This window comes from Xiphophorus couchianus, chromosome 24, assembly GCF_001444195.1.
Source record: "Xiphophorus couchianus chromosome 24, X_couchianus-1.0, whole genome shotgun sequence".
In the NCBI taxonomy this organism is placed as follows: Eukaryota; Metazoa; Chordata; class Actinopteri; order Cyprinodontiformes; family Poeciliidae; genus Xiphophorus; species Xiphophorus couchianus.
Window position 1 is genome coordinate 9,424,637 of NC_040251.1, and position 12,337 is coordinate 9,436,973.

Below are 12,337 nucleotides of genomic sequence, written 5' to 3' on the forward strand. Positions count from 1 at the left end.
CCGACCCCACTATAGACAAGGGTGTTAGAAAATGGATGGATGGATGGAAATTGAAAATAATCAGGGTTTCTACTTTCTTCTTGAATTCATTGCAAAACAGAATCTACTCAGAAGCAGATTCTGGAGCTCCCAGATCAGCCTGTAATGAATGAATGAACAAATACAGCAAGACACAGTTTCAAATAAAGACTAGAACAGATCCTGGTCTAACTGCTTAGAATAGACTAAATGTAGAATTCTTTTAGTTATTTTTCCATAATTGGCTTTCTCTTTTATTAATGTAATCAAGCCCAATCATTCATAAGTTTGGGATGTACAACAATTTACATACCCCCTCCCTGTAAAACAATTGAAAGCTTTATTATATTTCACTTAAATATTGCATGCTTAGTTTATTGTAAGTAAAAAAAATAAAAAAAATCTGATAACTCTTACAATTTAGTGTTTTGAATTGTGAAAGGTATTACAGTTTTTAGGCACATTTTTTAGTTCTTAGCGACTTGATGATTTTGGCTCAGGTGACAAAAAGTCTGGACACCCCAGAAATATATCATTACAAAGCCTTAAAAATATATACAACTTTTGAAATAATTCCTCATTTCCATCTGTCTCACAATGATGAGCTACGTCGACTTGGTTCATTACAAGTCGAATATTAACCTGAATAACGATATATCGTTTAACTTAAATATGATTTACATAAATAATTGAAAAATAAATAAAATATAAAAAGATAAAATCGTCCACAAAAACAGCAAGAAAAAAACCCACATTTATTAGTGATCACAATAATGACATCAGCACATTTCAGTTTTTTTTGTTTTTGTTCCCTTGAGTGCAATCAACAAATTTAAATAAAACATAAGCTTTGCATGTACAAGCAAACCGTTTTTAGCATCATTAATGCTTTACACTTTAACATGAAAATATTCCAGAGAAGTTAAAAATATTCAAACAGATTAAAGAATTCAAGTTTTAGTACAAATAATAAAAAAATCCAGTCCTACATAGCAAAAAAAAAAGACTCAAGACGGCACAGTTTGTACAAAGTTTCATGCTTAGTTCCCCCTTTTTTTAAACACGCAAAATAAATACATGATAAACGATGTGTGGCCATGTTACTGATAGGTGGGAAATATTTACAGTTCATCACAACATGAGTGAAATGAATCTGAGGTGCTTCGCATCACGTTAGTTTCTGTTAAAGTGCAGTATTAGTAATTTACTTTTTTTTTTTACTTGATCCCTTTTGTTAATTCACAGATGTTAAAGTAGATGAACTGCAAAAACAAAATCCTACGAAGCATTTTTGTGCATTTTCTAGTGTAAAAACCTTGACACTTGAAATAAGACAAAACTAACTTAGAAGTAGATTTTCAGCAAAATATATGAGCCTGCCAAGTCAATAATTCCTTAATATTGATGAAATAATTACTAGTTCCACTGGAAGATTATTTCACTTAGAACACCATGTTCTAAGTGAAATAATCTTCCAGTGGAACTAGTATTTTTCATCAATATTAAGGAATTGATGACGTAAAACATGCGCATATCTTGCTGAAAGGTTACTAGCAAGTTAGTTTTGTTTATTTCAAGTGTTCTAAAGTATTTGCACTAGAAACTAGAGAAAAAAAAAAGATTGGTGGGGTTTTGTGTTTTTGCAGTGTGGGACCCCCAAGGACAGCGACTCGGTCACTGGGGTATATTTTCAGCTATGGCTTTGAGTCATCATGCAGGGCTGAGTGCGCGGCCGCAGTCGACCCGCCACATCAGAGGTTGTGTGTAGCCCTCCGCCAGGCTGCACGTCGGCGGAGAGGTTCACCGGCGTTCGGACCACTCTCCACAAACACCAAGTCACGGTCCAAACAAAGACGGCGGGACGGATTTAACATCAGACTCCAGAGGTCGTGCTAAAAAAGGAGGCAATGCCACCCCCCGTCGTGCTGAGCTGTAGCTTTGGGGGTGACGCATCAGGGAATACACAAGTTTAATCACGTCTCAGTTTAGCAAAGCCCATGTTGTAAAACCATTTCACTTTTAGACGTTTAAACCTTGAATTACGAGTTGCTGTTTGAGGAGAACGTGACTCAACTCCTGAGAGAAATCTACGACAATCTCACTTTTTCTCTAAATAAGTAGGTGTGTTGCTTAGGCGGGAATTCGGAGCCAGATGCCAACTTCTCTTGCTCCTTTCCTGGTCACATTATGAAATAGAATGGGTCCTGTTTAGCTTTCATTTGTCTTGTGGCGTGTGGATGTTTCTATTTTTGTCCTGAGGGCATTTTAAATGCAAAATTGATCACTGATAATAAATATGTTTCATAAAACTGGTTGAATCAGGTCAGTTTAATCTTACTGCAGGAGCGTACCACACAGCGAACCCCATCAATCAGCCATGCATCAAACACACAGAGCAATTAACACTGCTTTATCACTCTCAGTAAACTATTTGTCCCATCAAAGAGCTTTTCAGAATTTAAAAAGGAATTAATGTGTCTTTGGATCCCTGGTAAAGGTGAAGATTTGGGATTCCTCTTGTCAGGAAACGTGGCCAGAGAGTATGTTCTATTTTTTTATTTTTTTAGGAGGTCAACTTGGAGTAACTGGGTGGAGAGAAGCGTCTGCGCAGGTACTTGAGGATGTACAGAGGCAGACAGCTGACCAGCGTGATGGCGGTCACCTTCCACAGGAACGACACCGTGGTGATGAAGTACACGTCTGTCACAGAGGAAGAGTCAAAGTTAAACTGACGAAGAGCACAAGCCAGCAATTCTGAGTGGTAAAGATTTCATCAATCCTCATGAAACTAAAAGTTTACGTTACACCTTTTCTTTATGTTAAAACATAAAGGTAAGTATCAGGGTTTCTTCGACACCGTGCTCCAAATTATTATGCAAATTGGATTTAAGTGTCATAAAGGTTACATTTTTTTGTTGTCCTATTAAATTTATAGATGGTATTGTGTGTCAGGGCTCTTTGAATCACTACAATTAATTTCAGAGAGCTGGGTTGATTAGTTTGTCTGATGAGCTCAATTAAAAGAAATATACTTAAGAAGGATGTTCCACATTATTAAGCAGGCCACAGGTTTCAAGCAATATGGGAAAGAGAAAGGATCTCTGCTGACGAAAATCATCAGATAGTGTAGTGCCGTATGACAAGGTATGAAAACATTAGATATTTAACGAAAACTGAAGCGTTATTGTACTGTGAAGAGATTTGTGGCTGATTCAGAACAAAGATGGTTTTGTACAGATAAAGGCAGAACGAGGAAGGTTTCTGTTAGACAAATTCATCGGATTTGTGAAATTATGTGAAAAATGTTCAGCTTTTTCACATAAAGCTGAAAATAAAAACCTGGGGAGCTGCTTAAGAAAGCAGCTGTTAAAATGTCCTTACAAAGCAGCAAACAGTTATTTGAAGCTGCTGGAACCTCTGGAAGCTCAAGGTGGAGGATCCTCCAGAGGCTTGCAGTGCATCAACCTACTATTCAGCCACCCCTAACCAGAGCTCACAAGCAGAACCGGTCCCAGTGGGCCCAGCCGTACATAAAGATTAATTTTCAAACAGACTTGTTCACTGATGACTGCTGTGCAACCCTGGATGGTCCAGATGGACGCAGAAGTGGATTGGTGGTGGATGGCCACCACGTCCCAACACGGCTGTGACGTCAGCAAGGAGGTGGTGGAGTCATGCTTTGGGCCGAAATCATGAGGAGAGAGAGAATCATTGGTCGGCCCCATCAGAGTCCCCGAAGGTGTGAAAATGACCTCAGCAAAGTAAATGGACTTTCTGACTGATCACTTTCTTTCATGGTTCAAGAAGAAGAGCCGTACCTTTCATAGCAAAATCATCTTCATGTATGACAATGAATGCTGCAAGGAATATCACTGTGTCATTGGCTGCTATGGGCATAAAAGGGGAGAAACTCATGGTGTGGTCACCATCCACCTCTGACCTCTGACCTCAACCCTATTGAGAATCTATGGAGTTTCCTCAAGCAGAAGATCTGAGGGTGAAATGCAGTTCATATCAAAACAGCAGCTCTGGGAAGGTTTTCTGGCATCCTGCAGAGAAATTCAAGCAGAAACTTTCCACAAACTCACAAGTTCAATGGATGCAAGAATTGTGCTGTGATATCAAAGAAGGTCCTATGTTAACATGTAACTCGATCTGTTAAGATGCTTTTGATTTTAGTTCATGTGACCATTTAATGCTTCACATTCACAGAATGACCGTTTGCAGTTCTTTATAATCCATAAAATGAAAATCTGCTGTGCATAACAATTTGGAACAGTGCATTTTGAGTTTTTTTTTTTTTTTTTTTTAAATACTGTTCTCATGGGGAGCTTTAAGTAAAATTAGATTTATACTGTAATAGTTCATGACTTGAAAATTATACTGACCATCATTTGCATTGATTAAGAAAATCTGAGAAAATATCACTTGCGTAATAATTTGGAATACAGTGTAGTGTATTACAAGCCTGGCGGGTCACCAGGCTTTATTTGGCCCCCCCACCCGGCTAAAATTGTTTGCTCATCAGGTAGGCTGAGGATGTTCCTTAACAGTGATAGCAAACACGGGCTTAAGAGTCTCTTTGGTAACACAGTTGGAAGCACAATGGAAACCATGGTATGGTCAGTATGTGAACACATAGGGAGGCCGAGGTTTTATTCACCTCTATTTATCGTTCTACACGCCAACAACTTCAGCAAATAAAGTGACAAGTTATGGATAAAAGATGAAAATAGTTTGGACTATTTAATTAGGATGAAATTAAATAGAAAAAATTCAGAAAAAAGGCAACTCTAAACAAATAGGTTTTTAGCTTTGATTTAAAGGACTCAGCAATTTAGCATTTTCTCCATTATCACATTTTAGTAAAAGTTGTTCTTTGCACTCTGACCTCTCTCTGTCCCCATTTTCTGTCTGAACTGCTGCAGTGCTTTCTCAAATAATGCAAGAGAACAAGTTCATTTTCATTTAGAAACAACAATACTCTTCCTGAGTTCTAACTCAGAAAGTTTTCAGAAATATTTGGTGGAATAATCATGAGGTTTTCAATGGGTTTCAGTAGCATTTTCTGTAGAAAAACATCCCTTAAATGCATGACATATGTTTTGAACTGTGAATAATTGTTAAGACCAATTAATAAAAAAGTAAAAATGAGTAGACAGAATAATAATGCCCAGCATGTGTTGTACAGTCATTCACATTTACCACAAGGTAAGGTTCACTTTACACAAGCTGATCACATTAAAAGGCCTAAAAGCAAACTAACAAAATGACGTCTGGTAACGTGTTTAGGTTACAAATAAGTAAAGTAAGAATAGTTAGTCCACACTAAGCTCTGGTATGTTACGCATTTTTGCCTCACTGACATTAATTAGGGCAATGAGGGTTTCAACACATAATTATCTCAAGACGTGCGCAACATTTACTGCTGAGCATGTTTATAATTAACTAACAATAACTTCTTGTCTTTATTATTTTTCCTTGGAATCTCCCAGAGTGGGAACGACATTGACCCAGACAGCTTAATATGCAGGGAAGGGGAAAGAAATATTGGAAAAAGCTCAGTTAAAATGTATAAACTGCACATGCAACAAAACAGCATCTAAAGTCTATTTCAGTCTGACTTGAAGAGGGAAGAAAACAGAGAAGAAAAAAAGCCCAAAAAGGGTAAACTTGACCACATGCCAGTCATGCTCCTCAGTGGTCGAGATTGCAGGCTGAAAATGGAACTCCACGCCTCACATAAAGCTGAAAATAAAAACCTGGAGAGCTTTTGGTCAGGACATTCACTATTACAGGACGCTTAATATGGGAAAAAAGCAAAACTGGATTATTTTGTGGTGGCCAGTGTAAATTGATGCTTAACAGTTTGGCAACAAAAAACAAAATAGAGGGAGATTATTCCTAAAAATACATATATGTAAAGGGTAATTTTGCTTCTGCAAATATTTTTCTTTTAAACTGATCACGAATGCATTTATATAGCATTTATTTCAAAACACAGCTCAAAGGAAACCAACCAAACTGGTGGCATTTCCTCTTTGATGCTACAGAATGCCTGAGACACACCAGGTCATATTGTCAATACATTCACCTCTAGACCTGCTAATTCCACAGTTTACTGCACACAGGAGACACATTAAAAACCAAGCCCTCCCCCCTCATACCGCTGCATGCTGACGTCCTATTTCAAGACCGGCCAAAGCAGAAAAACACAATTCAGTCTGCAGTGAAATTATATTAGGCTTTTGTTTTGTTTTCTGGAACACAACGATCCATCTGTAAAGTAGCTGAAATCAGGAGCGATGAGGACATTACTCACCTATGAATTCGTGCAGGAACACGAGTGAAGCAATGTAGCACGCCAAACTCAGGAGCTCGCCGACTATCATGAGCCAGTGCCACGTCTGAACGGTCAGGGCCACCATCAGCAACTCGGTCAGAATCAGGGAGGTGAAGGAAATGGCGACAATGTGGACAAACTCGGACTCGAAGAGCAGCATGGCTCCGTACATGATGATGCTCCCTGTGGATGAGAACAGTACAGTACAAATAAAACAATGCTTTTGCTTTCTACGTTCTGGGGATGCTGCTGCTTAATTTCCTACTCACTAAAATGTAGGAAAAGGTGGGATGCATTACTACTAAAAATTAAAATTTGGGCCGATTTACAAATCTATTACGGCTGATAATCAATATTTACCACTTAAACGTTTTATCACCTTTGGCAAAAAACCCCGGCAAGTACCAGATGGCAATGAGATCAAAATAAATATCAGTTGTTCATATCAACCCAGCTTTATTTATCGAACCAATACCAATATGTTAAAAAAAAAAACATGACTAATGTCAACTGATATCAATGTTAGTGCCAATATATTTTGCATTTTGCTTTTATAAAATTATGTTCCCATCTATAGCAGAGCTTTCTGATTGGCAGACAGCAGTCCAGATCAAGCTGTACTGAATAATCTTCTGGAGCAAAAGCAGTTTTTAGGTTACTGAACATTGACGTTAAAAAATATCCAACAGCAGAAACTCAGATTTAGATCAAGTTTCTTAATTACATATGAGGTAGAGGTCAGCAGAAGGTCTGACATTTTTACCTAATATGTAAACAGATTTTATTTACATATAAAAACAATGTCTACATTAGCAAATTGGTTTTGTAAAAGCGCTAGTATGACATTTTAAAATATGTAAAACATGCCCAGCAGGAAAAGAATGGGGAAAACAAATATGCATTTATAATTTATTCTTTGCTGGTAACCAACAAGCTACTTTAAAATGATCCAAATCAAAACACAAATGTGGCTGATTTTTTTTCTTCTGATATTCACTTTGTTCTATTCAAGCAATTGTAATATTTAATTCAAAATGCATAGTTCCAGTTCACTGAAAAAAAAGAAAAAGACAATTTCTTCCCTCATTTTCAAATATGTGCTTGAGGGTATTCTGTACGTTGGAAAAACACAGGAGACAAAGTGAAAGCAACACACGCAGCAATGATTTGCAAACAAGATAAGCCCACAGGTAAAAAGGGAAACTCCTGTTTTGTTAGAAATGGATAAAAAGTTTCAGGGTGTAGCTCATTATGCGACGGTAAACAGCTTTTCATGGCCAACGGTGCGTGTCGGAAACTTCCCTCTGCTTTCAAAGTGTGTGGGCAGTTAAAGAGTGATGTGTGATTAAGGTAGAGCGATGCAGCCGTCTGGTAGGAACATCCGCAGCCTACCTGAACTTCAACATTTTCTACTGTCTGATGTTTCTAAAACACCAAAAACCAACTGCATAAATATACAGGCACATACTCCAAGAAACCTTCCACATTTATATCATAAATTAAAATTATTCTCATCAAGATTCTGCTAGAGTAACAAAACTAAAGAAAAAGGGATATTATATACGGCTTTCATTTCATAAAATTTAAAACCTGAAAACTGCTGCATGCCAATGTGTTCATCCCTGTTTACTCTGATATCCCTAAATAAATTCACAGCAAACAACTGTATTTAGAAGTCACCTTATGGAGTCAAAGTGTGTACTTTTACTCTCCAAAGAGCCATTTTTGGCCTTAGTCCAGCTAAATAGAACTTGTTTATAGTCACAAATGTTACCTGACCTATTGTATAAAACCCCCCCCCCAAAAAACTGATTCGGTTTTTTCTACAATAAGTTGATAGTAGTGGAAGATGTAAAGAAAAAATCTGTTTTCAAGAAAATCACAAAAAAGAGAAAAAATATATATTATTGGTACTTTTAGTGTTAGTCTTTTATGTAAATTAAATTAAATTACTAATTAAAAACAGCAAAAAACTGTATCATATCATTGGACTTTCCACAATGACTCCTAAGCAATTTGGTTAAAATTGATAACCAGATGTTTGAAACAAAGAGCCATTGCTTGCAAATATTAACATTAATATTTACTAAAATATCATTATTTTATTTCAGTCTGTAGTCCCATGTTTCAGTCATGTTAAGTTTTTCGGATTGTCTCATTGCCGAAACATGCACCACAAATAGATGTCTCTTGCCCAGTGAGAAAGAAACCCTATGAACAGAGAAAGTTGTAGAAAAGTTTAAAGTGGCGTTAAATTCTAAAACAAAACTCTACTCTTTGAACACTCAGCTCTGTTTGAGCCGTCTTTGAGAGTAGGGCACAACCGCAAACTAGGGAGGAGCATTTATTGCTTTGTTTATTGTCACTGAGAAAATAAAATTATTGTAATAAAACCCCCAATACTGACAGTTTGATTCAGATTATTACCTTTGTTGTTCAACTATTGTTTTTTCACTCTTGGTTCCATTAGGGAATGGATAAACATCATTTATTTTTGAAAACATGCTTGTGTATTAATTTGTGCTACAATTATACACACTGATGTACTTAAGTTTATTAATGGATAAGTTTCATTGCTGGACCAATATTGGTGTCTGTTTTGGCAGTGACAGATATGTTACCACAAAGAGTGCAAGGATATTTTAATCACGTCGTCACTTTTATTGTGGCAAAATTCTCATTTCATATATTGGAGATCTCTACAGGAAACCCAGGGGTGGAAAGTAACTAGTTACACTTTTTCTTTTCTTCAAGTTGTTTATAAAACCTAAATTTTTACTTCAGTTTGATTAAAGTATTTCACTCAGTTACATCTGAAATCATATCAGTTAACGAATAAAAATACAAAAAAAAAAAATCATTACTCATTTGGATTGGTTAGCATAAAGAAAAAAAAGGTGACTAAGTAAATTTTACTTTAATGAGGTATTTCTTACCTTTCTTTGAGTAACTTTCCTTGTATTTAAGTAAAATGCTTGTCAAAGTAACTGTACTTTTACTCGAGTACATTATTTTTATACTCTTTCCACATTTGAGCAAACCTACCAAGACAGAGCCAGCCTCCCCTAAACCATGAGTCAAACTCAAAGCACATATTCATGTGTTAGAATGGTCCAGTCAAAGTACAGACTGAAATCAAATCAAGAATCAGTAGCAACACTTAAATATTGATGTGTAACACTGGTAGAGACGCACTACAAAAGACAATGGATCTTGTAGTTGTAATTCGAGATGCACCAATCCGATATCAATATCAGTACCATATCGTATCAGTCCATCCTAAACTTCAGATATCTTTATTGTATCGTAAATTAAATAAAAAAGTGGATCAGTGCATTGCTAGTAGTAGTGTGACAAAATGTAAAAAACTTCATTGAGGATTTTCATAGAAAATCAAGCCATCAAACTATTAAATCTTACCTTGATATATACTTATAAGGACCCAAATTAGAAAAGTCTTGAAAGACAGCGGTCGGCCCTGTGGAAGTAAAAAAAGAAGAAGAAAAAGCGTATTTCTCTTTTGTTTCTGTGTCACCAAAAATACAAAGTTGCATAGCAACACTGGAAGTGTTATTCATCAATACCTTCAACAGATCTTTATACAACTCTGGGTAAAGCATGGCAACCTCTGACTTAACATCCTTATCCAAAACCAGGGAAAAGACGGGGAACATGGTGTAGATGGTGGAGTAACTGCAACAGAAGATTTACGAAACATGTATCATAATTTCACTTTTTCCTCTTCTCCGACTTCCTTTTGGGTTTAAAAAAGAGGAAATTCCAGGGAACAAAGTCAGTCAAATATTCTGTTAATAAGTCATCAGTACTCCGAGAGCTTGTGTCTCACCCAATAATCAGAAATCCCTGGTAGAGCGGGACTGAAGCAAAGTAGAAAACAGAGGAGAAAACAGCCTGCAGAAACAGAGAAAAAGCAGAAAACAAATACTCAGTTGTATTCCTTTTTATTTTACTTAATGTTTGCTAAACGGCAGTGAGTTGGGAACAGGAGTGTGAGAACATTTCCTGAGTTATTCTTAACATACAAATGAAAAGAAATGTGTTTCATAACATTTAGACGGCTTTGTAAAAACTAAATCAGATGGGAGCAATGAGCATTCAGAAGCAGGTGTATACATTTTATACCTCACCCCACCACAGCTGCAGGGAACTAATAAACACTAACCGATTCAAGCCTCTCAGTTAAACTTGGGAGATGAATGATTCCAGTACCAAGCTGCCAACCAAACATTCAGCTTCCATCTGTGGTCATTTTTAATCTGAGGGAGGTGGAGAAAAGCCTCCTAAAAGCCATAAAGTGCATGGTCCAGTGAGTCATGGGATGTCCCTCCAGATTGGGGGCTGAGTTTGGACTGGGACATGGGAATGCTGTCTCAGAAGGGCACTACTGCCTGCGTCCTCTGAGTCATCGTCCACCCCACCTTCCCATGACAAGCCCAGAGACATTTGCCTGTCTGTCTGTAGGTATGCAGATTTATTTTTGGACAGACAAGATTTCTATTTACACGTCTTGCAAAGGCCGACGCTCCATCTGAACAACCACAAACTTTATTGTCTTCTATTGAGATTATATGTGTCAAGGCCAAGCAGGAAATTTTGAATCAGAAGAAAAATCATACTTTGTTTTTTATATTTACAAACAGAAATCTAAAAAGTCTGGTATGCATTTGTATTCTTCTGCTGCCTCCAAACCAGGTTTACTTCAAGCATTGGAAATGGTTACTTGCTCAACTAGGTCTGTTACACAACAAACACTTGCCATTACCAGCTCGGTGTGGGTGATATGGACTTAAGGTTTTATCACGATATTTTGTGATACTACTGTGATAATGATAAAAAATAACTTTAAGAACTATTTATTTATTACTTTTTTAAAGGTATGTATGGCTGTTTCTGCATTGCATAACAATCATAACCCGTTTAGGACACCAGTCACATAAAAAAGTGTGATTTGTATCACTGAAAAGCACATCATATTTTCAAATGTATTGATATTTATTTATATACTTTTATTGAACAGTGGAGAAAATAGTAAAACTAACAGTCCCAAAAATACAATTTTAGGGTTTTTTATGCATTAATTGGAATTTATTGTGACAACAATAAACCAAAATTGTATTATGAAAAGAAAATGATACAATAAATGCCCACCACTATATCAGCCTGTAAAAACTGTTACTCCACAAATAATTTTTCTACATGGCAGTCTACTGGCACTTTTTAGGAATACTCGTCTGTTAAACATCTTCCTTTGCAATCACTGTTAAGTGTTTACTATTTTGTAAATTGTTGTGTCTGTATGTCTGCAGTGTATATTTATATGATGTGATGTTGGATATCTTTGTGTTTTTTCCATGTTCTGCAAATTGAGATCTGTTTTTTTCATCTTTTCCTGTTTAAAAATGTAAAGAAATAAATAAATTGCACCATAGTAAGCTCTATCCATCTTCCTAAGAATTTAACCAGCTTTCCTATACCTGCTGAGAAAATCAGTCCCCTCTCTGCCAATAATAAGTTTGACCATGTGGATGAAAAAGTCCAAAATGAAACACAATGTTTTCTCCCACTACAAAAGCACAAAATCTTACCAAGTACTTTTGGTCCACTTTCTAGTGCAAATATCTTAGCACACTTGGAATAAGACAAAACTAACTTTTAAGTAACTTCTCAGCAAGTTATAGGAGCTTGTTCTAAGTCTATCATTTCTTAATATTGGTTAAAAAATAGTACTACTTCCACTTGTACATGTGAAATAATCTGCCAGTGAAACTAGAAGTTTTGTTTTTCTTAACCTATATTAAGGAATTGTTAACTTAAAACAAGCTCCTATGTCTTGCTGAAAAGTTAGTTCTGAGTTATTTCAAGTGTATTAAGATATTTGCACTAGAAACTAAACCAAAAACACTCAGTAAGATTTTGTGTTTTTGCAGTGTATTGTTTCACATGTAGGGTAAACAG

General features: G+C 36.4%; 1 protein-coding gene across 1 annotated transcript in view; it reads right to left on the minus strand.

Moving 5' to 3' along the window:
* Nucleotides 1–2,535: 2,535 nt before the first annotated feature.
* atp9a (ATPase phospholipid transporting 9A) overlaps nucleotides 2,536–12,337 on the minus strand; it is a 39,415-nt gene continuing 29,613 nt past the window's right edge. Inside the window, exons 24-28 of the mRNA XM_028011197.1 lie at nucleotides 10,209–10,273; nucleotides 9,946–10,054; nucleotides 9,782–9,839; nucleotides 6,341–6,544; nucleotides 2,536–2,718 (exon numbers count right to left, since the gene is read on the minus strand). Of these exons, the coding sequence (XP_027866998.1) occupies nucleotides 2,582–2,718; nucleotides 6,341–6,544; nucleotides 9,782–9,839; nucleotides 9,946–10,054; nucleotides 10,209–10,273 (573 nt within the window). The 3' untranslated portion in view covers nucleotides 2,536–2,581. The remainder of the gene's footprint in view (nucleotides 2,719–6,340; nucleotides 6,545–9,781; nucleotides 9,840–9,945; nucleotides 10,055–10,208; nucleotides 10,274–12,337) is intronic.